At 36.6% G+C, this 21,405-nt stretch overlaps 2 protein-coding genes across 9 annotated transcripts in view; one reads left to right on the top strand and one right to left on the bottom strand.

Annotated features, from left to right (window-relative positions):
- The window catches only part of CMSS1 (cms1 ribosomal small subunit homolog), a 248,560-nt gene that overhangs the window by 208,408 nt on the left and 18,747 nt on the right, over positions 1 to 21,405 (bottom strand). The gene's annotated exons all lie outside the window — the stretch shown is intronic.
- Positions 1,070 to 21,405, top strand: part of FILIP1L (filamin A interacting protein 1 like) — a 49,165-nt gene continuing 28,829 nt past the window's right edge. For 4 of the 6 annotated variants that reach the window (XR_012777448.1, XM_075513967.1, XM_075514003.1 and 1 more), the window contains exons 1-2: positions 1,070 to 1,212; positions 18,011 to 20,762. Coding sequence is in view for 5 of the 6 variants with exons in the window: in XM_075513967.1 (XP_075370082.1) it covers positions 18,126 to 20,762 (2,637 nt within the window). In the remaining variant the exon portion in view is untranslated. Of the gene's footprint in view, positions 1,213 to 5,158; positions 5,278 to 5,302; positions 5,404 to 18,010; positions 20,763 to 21,405 lie in introns of those variants that run through there. The other 2 variants (XM_075513975.1, XM_075513981.1) reach the window with 2 other exon arrangements.

Below are 21,405 nucleotides of genomic sequence, written 5' to 3' on the forward strand. Positions count from 1 at the left end.
CAAAAAGCAGGCAGTAGGACAGCTTAACCTATACCAAAGTTTATCTGAAGACTAAAATTCAAATGCTGCAAATAAATGAATTGTGGATGCACCTACTTTAACAGTGCTGCACAAAAAAGTGTAGAACACCTTTCAATGGTCTAATTTACCCATCAACACAAAAGGAGCTTATTTCATTAACTCCTGTTAACCCTTAGTGGAATTTCAACAACCAGTTTGGTGCCTATTTCAAGTATTTCTTCCTTGTGTTCTCAATGTTTATTCAGGGTGTACACGGAAGGACAGGGAATACAAGAGATACATTTTAAGCTCTTCAATCTAAATCCTACTTTTTGGCTTCCTGCCTCTTTCCTAAATATTAAAACAAACGACTCATTTCTTTAAGACCTTCTTACTAAAAATAGTTCGTTGGACTGCTTAATTGTGTTAGCTAAAACACAAACATACGAAAGGAAAGGGTTTTGTAGGAAAAACATTGAAGAAAAAAAAAAAAATCAGATTTCATCTGGCCTTCCCATCATCACTTAGAGAATTGTTTTGTAGTTACATCATCAGGAAATAAAATACTATCCTCTGAGGACCCCGACTCTTTACAGAAGGAAAAAAAAAAAAAAAAAAGGAAGGCTCGAAGTTCATATCACCCTCTGAGGAGCTCAGCTAAACTCACATTTTTTATCATATTAAAAAAAAAAAAAGAAAGTAAGAAAAAAAGAAAGAGCTCCTTTAGAACAACTAATTAAAGGAGATGACCTTAAATTTAATTTTTCCCTTCTCAAATTCTAAGCTGCGAGACTAAGTGGAAAACATTATAACTAATCAGCTAACAACTTCTAATGACTTTATTATCAATAATAGAAAGGAACTGCCCTAACCCAAACCTTCCGCACATTCTTCTTGGCCATGAACTAGTAGACAAATGAAATATTTCACACAGTCCTGAGCGTCAGCTGGAGCCAGAACACATTAATAAGCTTTCTAAGTTCTGGCTATCACTAAAGTACACCCAGTCAGACACGACGAGTCTGCACAACACAGTGTGCCTTATATGGCAAGGCAATGACGTAATGCTCCATAGGCTTGGGGCATGCAAAGAGCCTATCTCTCATTGTTTAGTGGGACTGCTGGAATGCTCACATCTCTGATGCTACAGCTGAACGCCTCACACCATGGAGCAATAGCTGACCCAGGATTTCTATAGTCCAGGAGTGCAAGGTAAGGGAGAGGGTGGGAAGCAAACTTCTTCTGGCAAGCACTGGCGCTTCTTCCTTTTTCCTATTGAGATACTTTTTTTAAAAAGTCGCTTCAAAAAAAAGGGGTGAGGACTGAGAAACAATGAAATACCCCAAAACAGCACCAGGAAATCTAGAAGATGTCTGGTTACTTGGAAGTACGATGACTATTTCAAGCGTTAAAAACTGTATTTTAAACAATTCCTACAGAGCCAACAGATGAGGAATTAATTTAATGTTAAAGAAGGAGGTAGTTATGAATTACACACACTTTCCAAATGGTTGGATAAAATCATGACAGCATTTAAAGCTGTGGAAAGAGTCCAACTGTATTGTAATATATTAGGTAGAGCTACTGCCTCTCTTTATGCTGCATTTATACGCATATGCTATATATTAGTAGACATGTATGCACATATGTCTCTAAGCATTTACTATACTTTTGAACAACTTTTACTGTAGTTTACAGAGGGATGTATAAATTGCCACAAACATTACTTTTCAATAAGATTATACTATGTCTGAAAGAAACAATTGTAACTAGTTTAATTACTAACAAACTTTTCAACTCCTACACACTGCTTCCCTCTTCTGTGTCTTGTGTGCAAGTGTCAAATCACCAGAGGACAGAACTGTCAGATTTTGATGAAAAAACTTTAAATCCTGGTGAGCAAACAAATGATGAAGCTTTCAAAATCAGAAAACCCACTGGCATCTTCGAGGCTTATTCTGCAAGATGCTGAACAGTATTGCGGTTATTAACTCCAAAAAGCAGAGAATGGAAAGGAGTTGTGAAGAGGCACTAAGCACCTTGAAAGATTAGACCTTAGTGTGTTTATAATTCACATCTGCGTAGTATACAAAACTACACGGTCCTCTCCCTTGATTAAGGGCCAAACCCTGTCAAATCCTTGTTTATAGGAACAACTGCAATTAAGTCAATTGTACTGTCCTACTTGAAAATTCAGACTACTAAGAATTGCTCTCCAGAGTCTTAAGTGCAATTTAAAATGTTAGAAAAGTTAGACTCCTTAAGACCTTTAAACTCAAACTCGTCTTAAAAGTAAAACATGTTTTGTCGTATGTGTTCCTTTTCCTTAATATGAAATTAAATCGGCATTAAGGGGGGGGGGGGGGGGATGTCCCTCCATTTGATGTTTTAAATCCTGCAAAGTCCATGTTCAAGTATATATTTAAGAGAAATCAAAGCTGATACAATCATATGCATTGCTGTACTATCAAGCATACATGGATTTAGAGACCGAGTCAAAATATCATGTGTGAACATTTTTGTGACTTTTTTTTGCTTTAAACAACAAGAAACTATTAAGTAGTTATTTTCCTCGCACTTCTAAAAATGTAGAGACACATTTCATTTCAAAGGTAATTCAGGTATTTGTGCATTATTAACCTTGGCATTTGGATAAAGGTCACATCCATGTTTCCAAGATAATCTTTCTTGTAACAAGCAAAGTTTGCACCTCTGTTGATGCCTTGAGTCTGCCTGGCTATAGAATCAGGGAAGAGGGCACTGTATAGTATATATAAAATGAAAAGAATCCTTGCAACCAGAACAAATGTAAGTTTATAGTAGAAAACCAATACCCCAGATCAGTATCCTAAGCTCCTTACAATGCCTTCTGCTCACTATTCTGTCATATCTGCAAACATGCAACCTATGTCCTAGCATTTTTAGATCTCTTTCCTGATAAATGATTACTTGGTTTCCTACATATCCTATATATCCAGTGGATTTAATAATAAATACATTGTCAAGTTATAAAGTGGAAAAGTTAGCTATGTTATGAAAAGGTATGTTACAAACCAAAGTTAAGTAACAGACTTCAAAAAATGTGTCTGAGTAGAAAGGATAAGCTGAAGTCAAAGGATTACAATATGATGAAGAAAAAAATATTAGTAGAAATGCTACACATGGAATAAACTTATATATTTGATCAAGGCAGTAACTAGAAAAAGAAAAAAGCCTAGCCATAGGTAAGAGACTATTTCAGCTCCTCCAAATCCAACAGAGGAGGGTAACATTTATCATTAACTACTGCTTTAGCAATATCCAAAGTACCATCTGCACTGTGAATGCTGCTCACCTAATATGAATCATAACATCTATCAAAAGCCAGAAGAACTCTATTTCCCATAGTCTGTCTTCCTTAGATCGAAGGGAAAACATTCTTCACTTAATACTTACAGGACCAATTTTGCTCTCACTTATACTGGTAAAAGTACAAAATAATTAGACTGAGGCATAATGATTAAAACTCCTTTGTTTTATCAGATTTCTTAATACGTTTTGAGACTATCTAATTTTAAGCAATTAAAACGTTAGCTTGCATCACTTAACAGTAAAAGGAGACAGTAAAGGAAAAGAATTATCACATAATTTAGTCTTCAACAATTGTATTTCTTCACTTAAATTTCTTTTTTATAGTAACTTTTTACAACATCTGATGTGTAAAGAAAGCATTTTAAGAACAAGTATATCCTCCAGAAGTGAAAGTCAACTTCCTATCAAACTGCATTGACCCTTTGTTCTTTCCCCGTCACTTCCCTTCCCTCTACTGACAAACTCTGCGTAACTGCTGACAGTAGAATTTTTAGAGATTTGACCCAGAACACCAAGGGATATAACTTACACTTATTTTATTTTCCCCATCAGTACTAGTAAAATCAAGTTATTGCTTGATTTTTGCTGGGTAACAGCACTTTCATATTATTTACCTAATAACTGTGATGAATTATCACATTTGCTATTGTTATGGGATAAAAAAAACCAGCCTCATTTTACTCCCATCGAGTTTCACCTCTGTGGCAGCTCTTAAAAGGCTGGCACTTTTCTTCAGGAAAAATTCTTTACCAGGTATAGTTTGGCATGGGCAAGTGAGCAGCCACTGCTCCTCTGGACCTCTCCTGCAAACAGCTTCTCTCAAATCCTGGGTGTGGTATTACCTGAATACTGTTGATTAAAGAAGCAATTAAAATATCCAAGTCAGAGAAGCAATTAAAATATTTAAGTCAGAGAATCCTAAGGAGTTTACAGTGTAGGAAGACATACCTTTAAAAACCATCCTATAAAATTTTAGTTCTGAGTCATTAATAGTTCCCTTAATACTTTAGCCTGTCATCAAGTTGATTTGAGCTTAGAAACTATGCCTTACCAATAAAAATAAATTATTTTTAATTGCCTAAGTTTGTTTTTCTCATATTGAATGGATTCTGCCATGGCATCCTTGACATTTATGTTGAGCTTTTTTGAACTGGTTGAAAGCTTGGTTAGTTCAACCATTCACTAAACTGTATTACTCAGCTCCAAGTGGGTAAGAGGTATTGCTGAAAAATTCTAAATATAGTGCCCAGTCTTGTGATTTAAGTGAAACAATGGACATTTTGAGTCTTAACACCTCTCAGTATGTTATGCTGATTTTGAGGTTTGCTGTGTTTTCTGTCAGCAAGACAAAAATCACTTTGATTGCATGTCCAGGGCACCATGTTGTTTCTGGAAGGTCAGTAACAGCACTCACACTGATGGACCAATGGAGCACACTCAGGCATTCACAGCTCACTCTCCTCAAGTGTTCACAAATTCAAGCAAAATATATTTGAAGATTTTCTGTGGCAGTCTGTAGCCTCCAGTTAGAAACAGTACAAAAACAACACCTCCCAAAGCACTGCCTCCTCACCAGAACAACAGAACTGAGGTGACAGTGAAGAGGTGAATATTCACGCAATAAATGAATGCCAGCTGAGCGAACACCCAGCAATATCATTCTATAACCCTCTTTTAATAACAAAATGGAAAGCTTGGGGGTGAAGGTTCAAACCCACCTTGCTAGACAACATTTCAACACAACTCAAAAGTCCTATAACTTTGGTCATTCAAGTTGATAAATGCACATACTTTTTGCCTGTTGCAGAAGTCACCCTTTCTGCTACAGCTCATTGTGCATATCACGATGATATAACACAACTGCTTGACTTCAGTCTCGAGCTGGGCAGGGGACCTATGGATGACCACCAGAGAGTAGCTGCTGAGGTAAATAAGCAGAACTTGAGCCATTTTGCTGCACACTGCATGCTCATAGAAGCTGAGCAACAAGAGCCCGCAACCACCTAACTGCTCGTGCTCAAGCTTTAACAAACATTTCTGGACATACTTCAGGTAGGGTACACAAAGCTCCAGTGAACATGACGGAAAATGTGGATGGAAAAAACGAAATACTTCTGACAAAAAACATTAATCTCATACATTTCAGGGACATTAAACAACACATCAATCAGATTTCATTGTCCTTTATAGGCTTCCAAAGGCCTGGGAAGAAACACGACAATTGCACTTAAAAGAAATGATAGGTTAGAGTTCTTAAAGATCTGCCTTAAACCTAATATTCAAAGCAGTTTCTTTCAAATTCATTGCAGAGAGCAGATTTAAAACTTTTTCCTTTTTTATTGGAGACACAAAGCTTATCTAGTGTTTGCATAGCAACTACTGCAATGACAGCATAGAAGAAAGAGGAGAAATTTTAAAAACTGAAATGAAGCAGCTACTACCATGAGAAAAAATGCACGACTGGCTGTTTAAAAATGGAAAGTAACGCACTCATAAAACTCACATTTTAATTACATATTGGATTTCAGCACATGGACAAAATCATCTCAGAGAAAGTATAAGCTGACTGAATTCCATCAACTTTTTATGTATTTAATCAATATTCTGGTAAAATTTGCATAACTTTCAGTCATTAAGTCAAATTATGAAGAAAATTAGGAAATTTTTTCACCATTAAGGTTGGCTTACCCAAAACTAATGTCACCCAACACATTCCCAAACATGATTCTATTCTACTTAGCTACACTGAGGTTTCTCAGAAGAAGCCTAATAAATGCCACAGTTGTTTTTGTTTTCAACTTCAAAATACTCCCCACCATCAAGCGCGTTCTCAACCTCAGTAGAGCCATTCTGTTTCAGATCCATACCTAGAAAAGAGCAAAGGGAATTACAAGAGCCTAATTTCTTTTTTAAATTTTGGTCACTTGAACCTGGGGGTACCATAGCTCCACATTTGGGGCAGCGAACCCCTGACCTAAATATCTGAAATCCAATGCTGAATATACTAACTTAGATGTAGGAAGGTGGAGGGGAAGAGAAAAAAAAAAAATTAATTTGTTAATGCTCAAAGCTGAAACATTTTCTTAACTGGCAAAATAGTACCATATACTCTTTCATGTAAAGAGAAAAGTCTTTTCACTAGCAGCCCATGTCATTTCTAAATTAAATACTGAATTGGCTCCAAAGAAAAGGCCACCATGAACCTTGGCAGGCTTAAAACTTCTCTTAAAATACATGTTTCTAAAAAACATATCTAATACATAAATGGGTGTGTGCATTTGCTTGCATATGTGTAAGCAGAGCAGGGGGATAAAAAGCCTCTGAAGCGAAGTCAGCAAGTACAGCTTCAATACAGGTCAATTCAAGATAGATAAAATAGACTGCCTATGAGGGTGGTGCAGGGATAACACCAACCAGCGGAGAATGTTTAGGCTTGCTCTAGGAGGTGCACACATTGATTCCCTTTCGGGAAAGCAGCAGACAACAGTTGACAAGAATCTTCAAGCTTACATATTTTGCTAACCCCTATCAAGGAGGAGGGAAGAAAATGTAACATGGTATACAAAGGAGCACCCACTTTGGAAAGTGTCTGCTTGCCCTTGCTTTGTTCCAATCCTCTGCTTAAAGCTCCAGATGATTACTGCCATCTTTGTAAATAGCAAAATTCTCCTAGTTCAATCAGGATTAACTGAGTGGGGTGAATCGGAATTTGACAAGGTAACATTTTATAACCTGTAAATGACAGTCTCATATCTAGGCTAATGAAGCTAACCAAACAACTAGCAAGTTCTGTCTAGAGATAATTGTGTATTTTTATTTTCAGCATTTGAAACGATGTTATAAATTAATGATAAAAGCTAAAATGTATTACATCAGAAACCTACTGTACATGAAAGCATGCTACAGCTCCTTTATTTTCAGAGTGACATCTGAAAATAGGAAAATATAACCTAAACATCATAGACCATCAGCCAAGAGGGAATAAGAGATCAAATAGGGCATGAAGCCAAATGCCCTTCAGTCACATAACAATACTGAGTTATTAATCAATTTGGGGTACAATAACAAGGCAGAGAATGTTCAACTGAATTAACAGTTGTTTGAAGAACAGGGAACACTTGGAGTCTAAAAGACTTCATATGAAGGGGCAAGGGAAGCATACATGCACATGACCCTCCTCTTTCCTAAAAAAAAAAAAAAAAAAAAAAAAGCCTTTTTTCTATGACAGGTTTTGAAAGGCAGAGAAAGAAAACTGGAAAAATAACTAAAGATGGAAAAAGAAAGTATCTCTCTTGGCTTTAGCAAGACTGTTCAGAGAAATTTTAAAAGACTTTAAGAAACCATTGGTCACAGAACAGCTAGAACTAGTTAAATCCGCTTTTTTATCCTATCAATTTAGGGTTTTTTCCTAAGAAATAGAGAAATATTTATTTTCCAAACACACATGCAAGTAGCTAAAAAAAAAAGCTGATTCTAGATAGAAACTGTTATTGGTACTTTGAGTGGACATGTGACTAAAGGACTCAGTTTTCTTTTATGCTTAAGCAGGGTATTTGATCTTTAACACAGTGAACTACCAAGGATGCAGAAGAATGGAAAAATCTTACTTCAACACATCATAATCAACAGATCTGAGAGTAAAAGATGTTCTTTAGTTATACCATTCATCGCAAGTGAAGAGGCTACTTAAGTTATTATTTGTTATTTAAATTGTTATTTAAAGACGTGAATTAAATCTATGAAGTAAACCTTGTTTAGAACTATAACCATTAAAAAAAATTCTCAGACTACCATCTTTAGGTCTCCACTGTAGCTTCCTATCCTGTAGTTTAAAACAATGTGTTAGTCCTCTTTGAAGAGGATCAGTTTGGAGAAACCATGTAAACTTAAATCCTGAACAAGAGCACCTATGCTAAGGATTAACACACTTTAAACAAACATGCATTGACTTTGCACCTTTAGATGATTCATCAAGTTCTCCCAGGCCAATGTGACCCGAGGTCCTACTGAGACAAGAGAAAATGCAACTTCCAAACATCCCACACTTCAAGTCCCAACACATTCAGATATAGGAGACATACAGCAAGACATTTAGCAGGATTAGGACAGACAGCAAGAGAGTGAATTATCTCCCAGGTAGCAAAGTCCCCAGAACTACCGAGCTTCAATACCTAGAACTGTACCCAGAAGCAATTTGTAATCCATCGGAAATAGTTTTAATACCATTTCTGAAGGTCACATAATGCAAAACAGGAAACTAGCAGCATTCCTCATCACTTGTAGTTTCAAAGCCATCTTTAGCTAGTTAACCATGCTGCAATGCATTGCTACAACCTCTCTTTCACCTGTGGTCTCCAAGATGAAGTGCTGGCCAAGGCTGTCGCAGAGAAAATTGACACCATGACATTATCAGGTCTACGGGAAAAATATGCATATTTAGCTTCTAAGTGAAATCTCTGTTTGACATTAGTGTTATTACAGCTTTTATTACTTCCAGTCTTGGCTACTAGAAAAAGTTGCAACTGTATCAGCAAACCTGATTAAAGTCTTTTGTCTATTTGGAAATCCTCAACTATACTTCTTCATGCAACCTTGCATCAAGGAAAACTTCATTATCTCAAGCTAAATTTGCAGTAACAATCAAGGTTCATGTTTTTCGCCAAAAAAAAAAAAAAAAAAAGGAATGGGGTGCCACCCAACCCCAGTTTTCAAACACTCAGAGTTTATTATACACATATGCAAAGCTACTTCAGGAAGTAAGAACACCAGAAAATGGGCTTACTTTTGTCTTAGGATGTATGTATATAATAAAGATTTTATGAGTACAAACAGGACCCTTGAAGTTATGGAATTTTATCCTCCTGCACAGGAGTGACACCACCTACATCATTCCTGAGGAATGTTTGCCTAATTGTTTTTAACTAGCCCCATTCCTCCAAATGATGGCAAACTCTCAGTCTTCCCAGACAGTGCTATTCAGTACTAAAGTACCTTTATTTAACTTACAATGTTTAATCCATGTGGTTCTAATCACAATTTCAGCACATAAATTCTCGTCATGTGCACTGAGCATGTGGAGAACATACTAAAGTTTGCAGCCAGCTTCCACCTGTCTAAAAAGCAAGGGGCTACTGTATGACTGGCAGCAACGAGGAGGATGCCTTCAGTTCAACAGAGGAAGTGCGCGTGGCAGTATGGGAAGTTCTAAATTTTACCACTGCTGATGACTGATAATACACAAACAAGGCCATGTTTAGCGTAAGAGATAGGCCCGGTGCCTATTCTGCCCATGGATGAAAATGTGGCCCCAGACATTTATTTCTATGTAAAATGTGTGTTAAAATTGTTTTAGAGAACATCCAGTTCCTGTAAATGTTATGGGAAAATGACATTTACGACTAACCAGTCTCCTCCAAGTAACATGATGTGTTATTGTTGGCTGAGTGCCATTTTTTGTCATACCAAAAATATTAACTAATTGAAGTTTAAAAAAGTTTGTCTGAATTGGATCCTTGCACAATTATGCCCAGTTCTGGTCAAGACAGCAGCACTAGCACTGCCTCAGGTGAATCAGATAGCAGAAAAGCACCTATTTTCCCAACTGCCCCCCAGAAAAAGCATCTGTAAAACAGAGGTCCACCTTGAACCTATACACTATGATGTTATATACAGAATAAAAAAACCCCACAATCAAATTATAGACAGGATTTATTTATTGAAATTGCTTAAAAAAGAATACTCAGATTGTTCTCTTAATCTAAAACAAGTATTATCATTAAACTGAAAAGCATAAAAAGGTGACATAAGGGTTACAAACTTATACAGAGCTGAAGCAACTGACTCATTCAGGGAATCAGAACTTCTGCAAAATCCTCAGTCACTTGAAGGGTGCAGGTTAAATAACCAAGGCAAAAACTCAGCCCTCCAACTATTACACTTCCATCAACAGTAAACACAGCATGGCAGTGATAACTAAGTAGTATTTACCTCATACAAACTAAACACACGTGGCTGGGGTAATCAGTGCTAGTAGCAGCTTGACGAGAAATCTCCAGAACTTGAGCAAGCTGCACTCCCTTGTTTGTGCCTAATCATCCCATGGGGAATGGGGGCAAGGCAGGCAGGGCTCTAAAAGACAGTTTTCAGAAGCTCAATTAACTCCTGCTACAATTTTCCACTTGCTAAATCCTAGCAGTAGGCTGCAATGGTAACGATTACTGGTACTGACACTCCAAACAGACAATGCAAACACGTCCACCTGCCCATGGAGGGAAAAAGAAAAAAAAATAATGGAAAAACACTGTCCTGTTTATCTCTGTAGCACTGAGTGTTCTATAACACCGGTAATTTAAAAACAGCTCAGTAACTGTGGTCAAGCAATAATGTTCTAGCAGTAATGCTTAAAGTATACATTTAAAACAAAAAACTCAGGTTCATAAAGCCACAGGATCTCTCCCATCAGTTTAACTTGTTATCATGCAATATCAAATATCAAATCAAATGCAATCATTTCAATGACACTGTCATTTAAAAATCACTAATTATAAAAAGCAGTAGTTCTCTTGGTTTATTTTGCATAGTTACCATACTATTAAAACCTCTTTGGGTTAGTATGAGTTCCCAAAATAATCTGTTACGGTAAGTCAACGCTGCTTTTGCATTTTAATAAATCTGAAATTCAGGCAGAAAATTTTACTTGTTAAAGATAAAGAAAAGACAAAAGCAGGACCTGGATTAGTAACTGAGAAGTTCTGCCTCAGTCTTGTTGCTTTGACCTCTATACCAAATCTCTTGTGGTTCATCTTTCCATTTCCTTCTGAAAGCTTTCCATCTGCAAAACTATAATTTCCTGGCTGACGTAAATTTGAACAGTTCCAAATTCTGGCGTTGCATCTGAAATTACTTGCTTTATTTCCGACTTTACAGGCAGTGTGGAGAGAGGGTGAGAGAGACAGCAAGAGAGAGAGAGAAGGGGAATGAATATGCACTATGATAATATGAAAAAAATCCCAAACTACTAACCAACAAAACCCAAGTCATATTCCCATGAGCCAGTTAAGTTATTGCTGCATTTAGATTCAGAATAGAAGAGGATTAACAGTCACGGTACATGCACAATTATACGCCATTGAAATGCCAACAGTAATAGATACTGACTTCAAAGAATAAATGAAGTAGCTTTTAAATCTAGAAAGAAGGAAGAAGAAAGAAGAGTGCATCTCAAAAATGGTGACCCATTAGAGCCAGCTCACAATTCATTGTGCCGTGTTTTCTAGTAGCTGAACTCTGGCACTCAGAGTTTTTAAGGCTAACTTCAAGTAAAGCTCATTAATATTGTGGTCTTGTCAGGTCAAGGCTCTTTTACAATTGTTTTTCAGAATATGCAGTCAAGAAAAAAAAAAAAAGAAAAACCTACCAACAATTTAATAGGATGGTAACTTCTTCACTCCCACCTAAAAGTCCTGCAGCTTCCTATCATAATCTCAGATGTAGTGGATGGCCACCATTACAAGATTAGAAATGAACGGACAGAATTAATAATTATCACCTCGCACATTTGAACAGTTACTGCCATAGAAAACATTAATACTTTTTACACAAGACTGGTGTTTTCATAGGTGATTTCCAAGAACATCTAGATATGGAAAGACTATAATTCAGGACAGAAAATTATTTTCTTAAACTGAGGTTTCATGACAAAACAAAACTGAATTTTAGTGCTGAATTAAAATTACTCCAACTAGAAGTGAATGTTAATCCAGTCTTAAATCTTAAATTAACCAACATAAATTTGTTAAAACTTTATCATGCCATTTACTGTCACCAAATTTACACAGGATTTCATAACATTTAAGAGGGCCAATGTCCCTGTATCACCATGAAGACTTTTCAGCAGCTTAGCAGCTGTGAAATCATGGTCACAAACAACATTACTGTTCCAGATTAATTAATTTTTAAAAGAATATATTATCTGCGTATGTTTACTCAGCATCATGGCTAAATACATCTGGTTATCCATTTGAAATTTTGCCCAAGTTAATCCAGAACTGACAACACCATTCATCATATATGACTTTTATTAAGACTTGTAAAGCAAGTCAGCATTTTAAGCATCAGATAAGACAATGATTACTCTGTGGTAGTTTGTGGAGTAATAAGCAGAACTCACACCCCCCTCATTAAAAGTTCTCATTTTATGAAATAAATTTCCTTATCGGGAAACTTGCCTTACAGACAGTCTCTTGCAGTTGAGACACCCTTTGTGGAGGTTTCCATCCTAGTATAAACTAATGATTTAAAATATACATATGTAAATAATATACTGGGAAGCAAATTTTAAAATAAATGTTCGCATTCTGTTGGGAAGTCCTAGCTGATTCAGAGAAAGCCAACAGATTACACAACAGCTATGGTATGTTGCTGCTGTAATTTCAAAGGCTTTTGACTTTCTTTATGACAGGGGGAAAAAAAGAAGCATCAATAAAAATGAGAGCGCCATAAAAGTAGCTATAACGTATGTCTTCATAAAAACTACACATCAATAAGTAGAATTGAATGCAAAGGGGGGGGGAAAAAAAGGCATAGCCACCCCAAGACCAGAAAACCATTTTAACAAACCCAAATTTTGTTGCCATAAACTGCGGAAGGCACAGACAGACTGGCTTTCTTCCGAAAATAAATATTTCACTGCATTGGTGTCAAAAATTACAACTTGTAGGATTTACCAGAAATGATGAAGCATGTTTCTTCTCTTTTTAAAGGCCAGACCATGGCTTATTGCTAACTGGGAAGAATGCCTCAGACAAAGAGGCATGACTTCATCTACATTTAAAAGCTTTCAGCTTAGTGTTTTTATTTGCCTTATACAGGAGGAAATTCAAGCACATGTCCAAAAACTTTAGAAGCAAGTCTCCCTCATGTTAGAACCTCTAGTAAGCCAAGTCTTTTACCTGGGGAAGGGTGAAGAGCACATGAGCTAGATAAAAATATGTATCTTTATGAGTTACAAAAAAAAAAAAAAAATCAGAGACATTCAAAATCTCAGTCATTTCTGCAGAATGACCTGATAAAAATCAAGATATTGATAAGATGTATATTAAAATCTCCTCAATACTTTGGTGAAAGGACTGATGTAAGTACAGCTTTACAAACCAACACCTATTTCACTTACATCCTTAAAGAATGCAGCCTTTTCTAAAGTTATCATTACAAGATTGCTTGAAGAAAAAAAAAAATCATTTTTATTCTTATTATTCTAAGAATAATGATTCATTCTAGAACAAACTCAAAAAATTAAAAATAAGGGTCTTGCAATCTCAGTCTCCCATGCTTTCTTTAGTTTCCCTGAAACTCAACGGAAAAACAGCCCCCTTAGAATCCTGTAAAAACATAAATTAAACAAAGTTGATGTAATACAGGTCCCCCCATGACAACGGAAAACTGCACTTAAAGACAAAATTATATCACATGACACCAAGACGACAATTAACTGTTTTGGGAGTCCCCATGTCTTGTAGAGAGCACATAGTCATTATGTTGCTAAATATAATGTAGTGTACCTGAAGTTATATACAGTTGAAAAAAAAAACCAAACTGGAAAACAAGACAACACGATTGAATGCATGGTATTAACACCAAGAAGCTATAGCATGCATACTGAGGAAAGCGATTACAATGAACAGAGGAGAGATGACAAATACAATTTCTTTAAGGAAATAAAAAAACAGGCAACTGGTATTGCAAACAAGTACGATAGTAAGCCACATGAAAGCAGTCATTTATAACAGAAGCTCTGAAGAAAAAGTACTAAGACATTGCCCTCACTCTGTTTAACTACCTAACATTCATGTTCATAAAAACAATTTCCAATGCCTGTTTTTGCTGGCCTGGATTCACAAAGAGTTCTCATAGTCCTATGAAGTCAACTGCTTGAAATTATCCGTGAAAGCTTTGCCTAAATGATATACCCACCTTTATATGAAAAAAAAAAAAAAAAAAAAGTTACATGATCATGAAATTCAACTGAAAATGAAAATGATAAAAATATTTTATTGGATAGGGTAGTGCCTGTTCTTTTTTTAATTATTTTTTTAAGCCAACTTTTTTGACCTTCACATATTTTTGATAAAATTGCTCTCTCAAATATTCTGGATACTCTTCTTCAGGAAGAGATTATTTTGGATGAAGTTAACACAAAGTATTTTTATTCTGTCACAAAAGTATGCAAAATATCACAAAGTGCTATTATCAGTTACAGCACTTCTTCAATTAAACATGTGATTTGCCTTAATTCAAATGATATACATAATCAAGCCCTGACCTGCAGAAGTCAGGTTCCCCAAAAAAGCTCACCAAAACCAAACGATTAATTTAAAACAAACAAAACCCCCCAACATTTTAGGGTCCTCTTCCATTCCTAAGTGCATGTGTGCAGACACAGTTGCTGAGACCCACTGAACCACGAAACAGGAATTCAGCAGCTAAGGAAAAATTCTTCTGCAAATGTTAACGGACTCCCAATTGACTTCTTACAATATCAATCTCAACTCTGTCCAAGTAGTCATTATCTATTCAGCATTGTTGAGGGCACTTTCTGTATAGGAATACATGAATATTTCTGTATAGGAATAAATGAATAAGCATACAGTTATCAAAAACAAGTGTGAAAACTTATTTAACTACACAATATATTAAAAAAATATATATACCATGCTTAATACATCCCTTTTTTCTTTTTAGAAACACATTAAAATCCTTTAACTCACAGCTTCTGCACTATGCTCCATAACTTAACTTCTATGGAGTGATTTTATAGAAGTATTTTTCCAAAAAGAAGTAGATCTCAGGGGTTAGTAATATTTGCTTATATTTCTGTTTGAATCTTAAAACTGCATTTTATCTTTTAAATGAAGGAAACATTTTTAAACACCCTAAAGTCTTTTGGCACGACCAAAGAGAATCTCTTGAAAATCATTCTCAGTTTATACAATGATCCAGGTCAGATACCAATAGTTTAGGCACTTTAGTTCAAGTAACCCCTGCAACACAGACTTGATCAGAAATTGGGTTAGACTACCTCACTCAAGCACTCAGTTTGGGCTGGAACCTCAAGTGCTTTGCTGAAGCAAGTCTTAAGCATTCCAGATACCTTGAGAAATGAAGTTATAGAAAAAAAAAAAAGAGGAGAAGACAACAGAAGAAAAAGACAAATTGTACATAGACTGATGCTCACTGGAAGGACTGCTGGGATTAATCACTCAAACATTTGTCAACTGATTTTATTTATTATTTATGCACAATTATCTTATTTGCATTATAAAAAAAAATATACAGCATCCCTATGAAAATTACAATTGTTGGTTACTATTTGGTCTAAGAGGTTTTTTTCTAAAGCAATTTAAGGGGCATCAGTCACTGCAGCACTACAGTTTCATTTGGCCAGAGAGATATCAACTAGTTAATATGGAAGTGTTGGGTAAAACACTGATTAATTTAGGTATTAATCATCTGCGCTAAATTTGCCTTACAAAAATAAATTATGGTGAAACAAGCTAAAATAAATCAAATGCTAATAAGCCCAAGTCTATTTGAACAGTATTAACATAAGATGTCTTAACTTCATGCACACATAAAAACTGAGTTCATTCCAAATGAAATTGTCAGTTATGCTTCTGTTATGGTTTTATATCTATGGCAACGGTAAATCATCAATTGAACTTCACTACTAAAGCATTTAGAGACAAGGGTGGGGAGGGGAGAGAGATTTTTACACTAAAAAGAACACAAAACTTAAAGTAGCACTGAAAAGTGGACAAAAGTTTATACACCACCAACACAGGAAAAAGCTGCCTTTGAAGATGGCTCAGTCTTCTCCCCATTTATTTGTTCTGTCAACCAGCAGCATTCCTTCAAGCTCATGTCACAAACCTCTCCCTCTCCACTTACACCTTTTCATATCTGTTTTCCCCATTATGTTAACTGACTGTTGTAAAGGATTTGGGGCTGCTTAAATTCTTTGATATCAACTCTGTTTATTGCTACTTCCCATTCTGTCAATTTTTCATATAAAGCATTTCAATATAGTGCAACTTATCCACTAAAATAAAAACAGTGGAGATGGTGAAGGTGGTGTAAGAAATTTCATAGTCATAGACTTCTATACAACATCACCATTAAATGAGACAAGTCTGATGGACAGTTGTAGAATGTCAGGGACTTCTCTCTGTGCAGGAAAAGTACAATGCTATCAAAGGGAATGTTGCTGAGGCAGCCTATTAAATGCCCAGAAATACATGCCTCCAGTCAGTCAACAGCTAATAAAGAGCTGTGCAAAGGAGGCCGCTATCTAAACTCTTCCTGAACTAAAAGGATGGCAGCAACAGGAACTTGTCAGTGGGAAGCTGTAAAGACTCACCACTTGGACAAGGGCATCACAATAGTGATCAGAGACAAACATGGAACAGGAATCTTACGTTTCAGCAGCAACTTCTGGAGAGTCATCATCATATTTCAGAGGGGGGGAAAGCTAAAAAAAAGCAAGGGGCCTCAGCTAATGAGTGCTGAAGCAGTCATTTTGTGCAAGTACAGTCCTGATATGCAATTCATTTCCCTCGCATAATCTACACAACTGGATACATGCCATACACATGAACAACAGTGAAACATGCGAATTCTAATACTTTATTACTTCAATCTAGGCTTTTCAGACTTTTCTTACATAAACAAATGCACAACCTTATCCCAAGTCTCTAACAAATTAAGTATGTTGCATCTCAGTAAAGACTGAGTACTAATATAAACTTGTAAAACTAATTTTAGAAAACCATTATGAAAACCTTCAAGAATCAGGTAAAAGCAGGGTTACACTTAGGTATATCTGCAAGTTTTGGATATAAGACAGAATCCAAGCCCAACAGACAGCAAGACATTTGGGCTTTCTTAAGTTCAAAAGGCACAACCTGAATACCTGTTTATCTGCTGACTGCATTTTTTTTTTTTTCTGTATGATACAAAGTCACAAGGCCCGCATTTTCACTAAGGATTGACTTACCTACAATGTTTAGGTTTGCTCTGATGTGCTGCTTAGAAATTGACATTAGGCAGCCTGACTTACTACCTAGCGTGGCTACATTTCCTTTGCACACTTTAACATCCATAAGGTTTAATCATAAAACATCATAAAGCATCAGGATGGTTTATAAGTAACTTAAAGGTATTGGGAGGTTTACGATGCTGTAAATGATACCTGCCCTTGAGGGCTGCACTGATTTAATTTCTCAACCACTATGATAATCACATTTCTTAAAAAAACCTGCATGCACATAGCTAGCCTCAGCAAACAGCCAAGATCAGTGTTGTTCCAGTGCAGAACAGCAAAAAGTTGTGTTGCACTGATACCTGCCAAAAGCAGAAAATGTAATCAAAGATGCATAATTACTGAAATTAAGTCTAAATGATCGTATTGAAGTGTCCATTACAAAAGAACTTCTGAGTAGAAAGTAAGGCCTGTGGGTCTCATGACACTGCAACGACAGGTCTGCTTGTAGTTAAGTACAAGTGGATGTTCACGCACATCTGGCAGAGATGTCATGATATTTCAGGGATGTTTTTAAATGCCCATTAAAATGGCTCCAAAATACAATATTATTTCCTCCCACAGATTGAAAAAGCTTCTTGAACAAGAAACAGCATATCAGGCAAAAAAAGAGAAGGAAAGCAACAAGAAAATAGCTAAACTGAAAGAAGAATTGACAAAACTGAAATCCTTTGCTTTAATGGTGGTGGATGAACAGCAAAGACTCACTGAGCAGTTAAATCAACAAAGTCAAAAAATTCAAGAATTAACCACTTCTGCAGAACAAGCACATGAGAAGCTGGCTTTTGCTGAAGCAAAAGTTCAAGAAGAGGAACAAAGAGCCAGCAGGCTGGAGGCTGAACTTCAAGCCCAAAGCAGTAAGATTTCCCAAGACCAAGAGGCAATGATGGCCAAACTAACCAATGAAGACAGTCAGAATCGCCAGCTCCGGTTAAAATTAACTGCTCTCAGCCGACAAATTGATGAGCTGGAAGAGACCAATAAATCTTTACGAAAAGCAGAAGAAGAACTGCAAGACCTAAGGGATAAGATAAATAAGGGAGAGTGTGGGAACTCCACGCTTATGACCGAAGTAGAAGAACTACGGAAACGACTGCTGGAGATGGAAGGAAAAGATGAAGAGCTAATAAAAATGGAAGATCAGTGCAGAGAACTTAATAGAAAGTTAGAAAAAGAAGCATCACAGAGCAAGAACCTTAAAGGGGAAGTTGACAAACTCAACAAAAGAATTATGGAGCTGGAGAAATTAGAGGATGCTTTCAACAGGAGCAAACAGGAATGCTACTCCCTGAAATGCAACCTAGAAAGAGAAAAAATGTTAACAAAGCAGTTGTCCCATGAGCTGGATGGCTTAAAAGCTAGAATTGGCGAGCTTGAAGCAATTGAAAGTAAGTTAGAAAAAACTGAGTTTACTCTTAAAGAAGATTTAACAAAGCTGAAGAGTCTAACAGTGATGCTTGTGGATGAAAGAAAAACTATGGGTGAAAAAATAAAGCAAACAGAAGAAAAGCTGCAAGCTGCAACTTCTCAGCTTCAGGTGGAACAAAATAAAGTCATGTCCGTTACAGAAAAACTAATTGAGGAAAGTAAAAAGGCACTGAAATCAAAATCTGATGCAGAGGAAAAAGTGTCCAGTGTTACAAAAGAAAGAGATGAACTGAAAAACAAACTCAAAGCAGAAGAGGAAAAAGGAAGTGATCTTGTTTCCAAAGTGAATATTCTAAGAAAAAGACTTCAGTCACTGGAAGCTGTTGAAAAAGAGTTTCTTAAAAATAAACTTAAGGAGAGTACTAAATCCAGCACCTCCTTGCAGCAGGAGAACAACAAAATCAAAGAGCTTTCTCAAGAAGTTGAGAGGCTTAAGCAGAAGCTGAAAGAAATGAAGGCTATAGAAGATGACCTTATGAAAACTGAAGATGAATTTGAGTCTCTAGAACGAAGATATGTCAATGAACGGGACAGAGCCAAACTCCTATCAGAGGAGCTGGAGGCTGTGAAAATGGAAGTCGCTAGGTATAAATTAACAGAAAAGACAGAGTCCAATCAAGAGCAGCGTCTTTTTAAGAAGCTCAAAGAAGAGGAAGCAAAATCAAGTCATCTTTCCAGAGAAGTAGATGCACTGAAAGAGAAAATTCATGAATACATGGCAACAGAAGACCTAATCTGTCACCTCCGAGGTGATCATACAGTCTTACAGAAGAAACTCCTCCAGCAAGAAAACAAGAACAGGGAGTTAGCAAGAGAAATGGAAAGCCTCATGAAAGAATTGGAGAGGTACAGACGCTTCAGCAAGAACTTCAGGCCCGGTCTCAATGGAAGGAGAATTTCTGATTTGCAAGTTTTTTCTAAAGAAGTCCAGACAGATCCAGCAGACAATGAACCACCTGATTACAAAACCCTCATGCCTTTAGAGCGAACAGTCATAAATGGGCAGCTGTATGAAGACAGCGATAATGAGGACAAAGATAACGAGGAGGAACAAACAGTGTCTTTCAAAAGCAACTCATCCATTGCAAATGCCGTGAACAAAAAATTATGGATCCCTTGGATGAAGTCCAAAGAGAGCCATCCTCAAAATGGAAAGATTCATACAAAGCAAAATGGAAACTGTGCACAGACTGGAGACCTAGTGCTAAGCCATACACCTGGCCAACCTCTTCACATAAAAGTAACTCCAGACCATGGACAGAACACAGCAACACTTGAAATAACTAGTCCTACCACTGAAAGTCCTCACTCCTACACAAGCACAGCAGTTATACCCAACTGTGGCACTCCAAAGCAAAGAATAACCATTATTCAAAATGCTTCCTTAACACCTGTAAAAGCAAAAGCAGCAGAAGGTTACACAAGCCCAGAGCAAGTCATTTCTCCTATTACTATGACTACTTTTGCAAGATCACAAACTCCTGAATCATGTGGTTCTTTAACTCCTGAAAGAACAATGTCCCCTTTGGCTTTACCAGGCTCAAGTTCTCAGGAACAAATATTCTCCTCAGAGCCTTTGGAAATGGGACCCAAGCATGCCATTTTCAGAGTATCCCCAGACAGGCAGTCATCATGGCAGTTTCAGAGATCTAACAGTACGGGATCAAGTGTAATAACTACTGAGGATAACAAAATCCACATCCATTTAGGAAGTCCTTACGTCCAAGCTCTCACCAATTCTAAACCCATCAGCCCTTGTAATCCGGTGCAAGACAACAGAACTCCAGCACTAGCTAATGGCCTACCCAGTAAGCCCACGAATAAAATCACCAGCAGTATTACTATTACACCAACAGCCACTCCTCTCCCACGGCAATCACAAATTACAGTAAGTAATGTCTATAACTGACCCCCATCCATGCTGTGACACCCTTACCAGCAACCCATCCTGTTTTTCATCCCAGCAAGAATTATTTGGAACAGCCCCTTTACTTTGGGAGAGATCTGTGCATGAACTATACAACAGTATATGGAACTAACGTTAAGTTTTGCCTGCTTAGTGTTATCAAGTGTGCACTTACTGTATATCTTGTCATTGAAATACAGTTATGTAAAATATTTAGTCTTGCACTTGTATAAATGCATCTTTATGTATTTCCATCTTCAAAATAACTCACATTACTTTTGACTGCAACTTGCCTTGGTAAAATATTTTAACATTACAAAAACAGTAAATAATTGATTATTTTTATCATTGCTTGCAGAATATTTTTGTTCGTTATGTGTGGTTTGTATTTTTTTGCATGTATGGTAGAATTTGAATTAAGCCATAATATTGCCTGCTAACTTCAGATAAGACTTGATTCATTATCTTTGCTGCTATTTCCCAACTCCTAGCCCTCTCATTTCAGATAATTATCAATACATCACACACAAACACTCAAAATATTATGTATTTTATCTCATTACAAAGTTATGATACATACATGATATGTTCCAGAGCACAACCATCACCCCCCCCCCCCAACCTT

This window comes from Mycteria americana, chromosome 1 (genome assembly GCF_035582795.1).
Source record: "Mycteria americana isolate JAX WOST 10 ecotype Jacksonville Zoo and Gardens chromosome 1, USCA_MyAme_1.0, whole genome shotgun sequence".
NCBI classification, from domain to species: Eukaryota; Metazoa; Chordata; class Aves; order Ciconiiformes; family Ciconiidae; genus Mycteria; species Mycteria americana.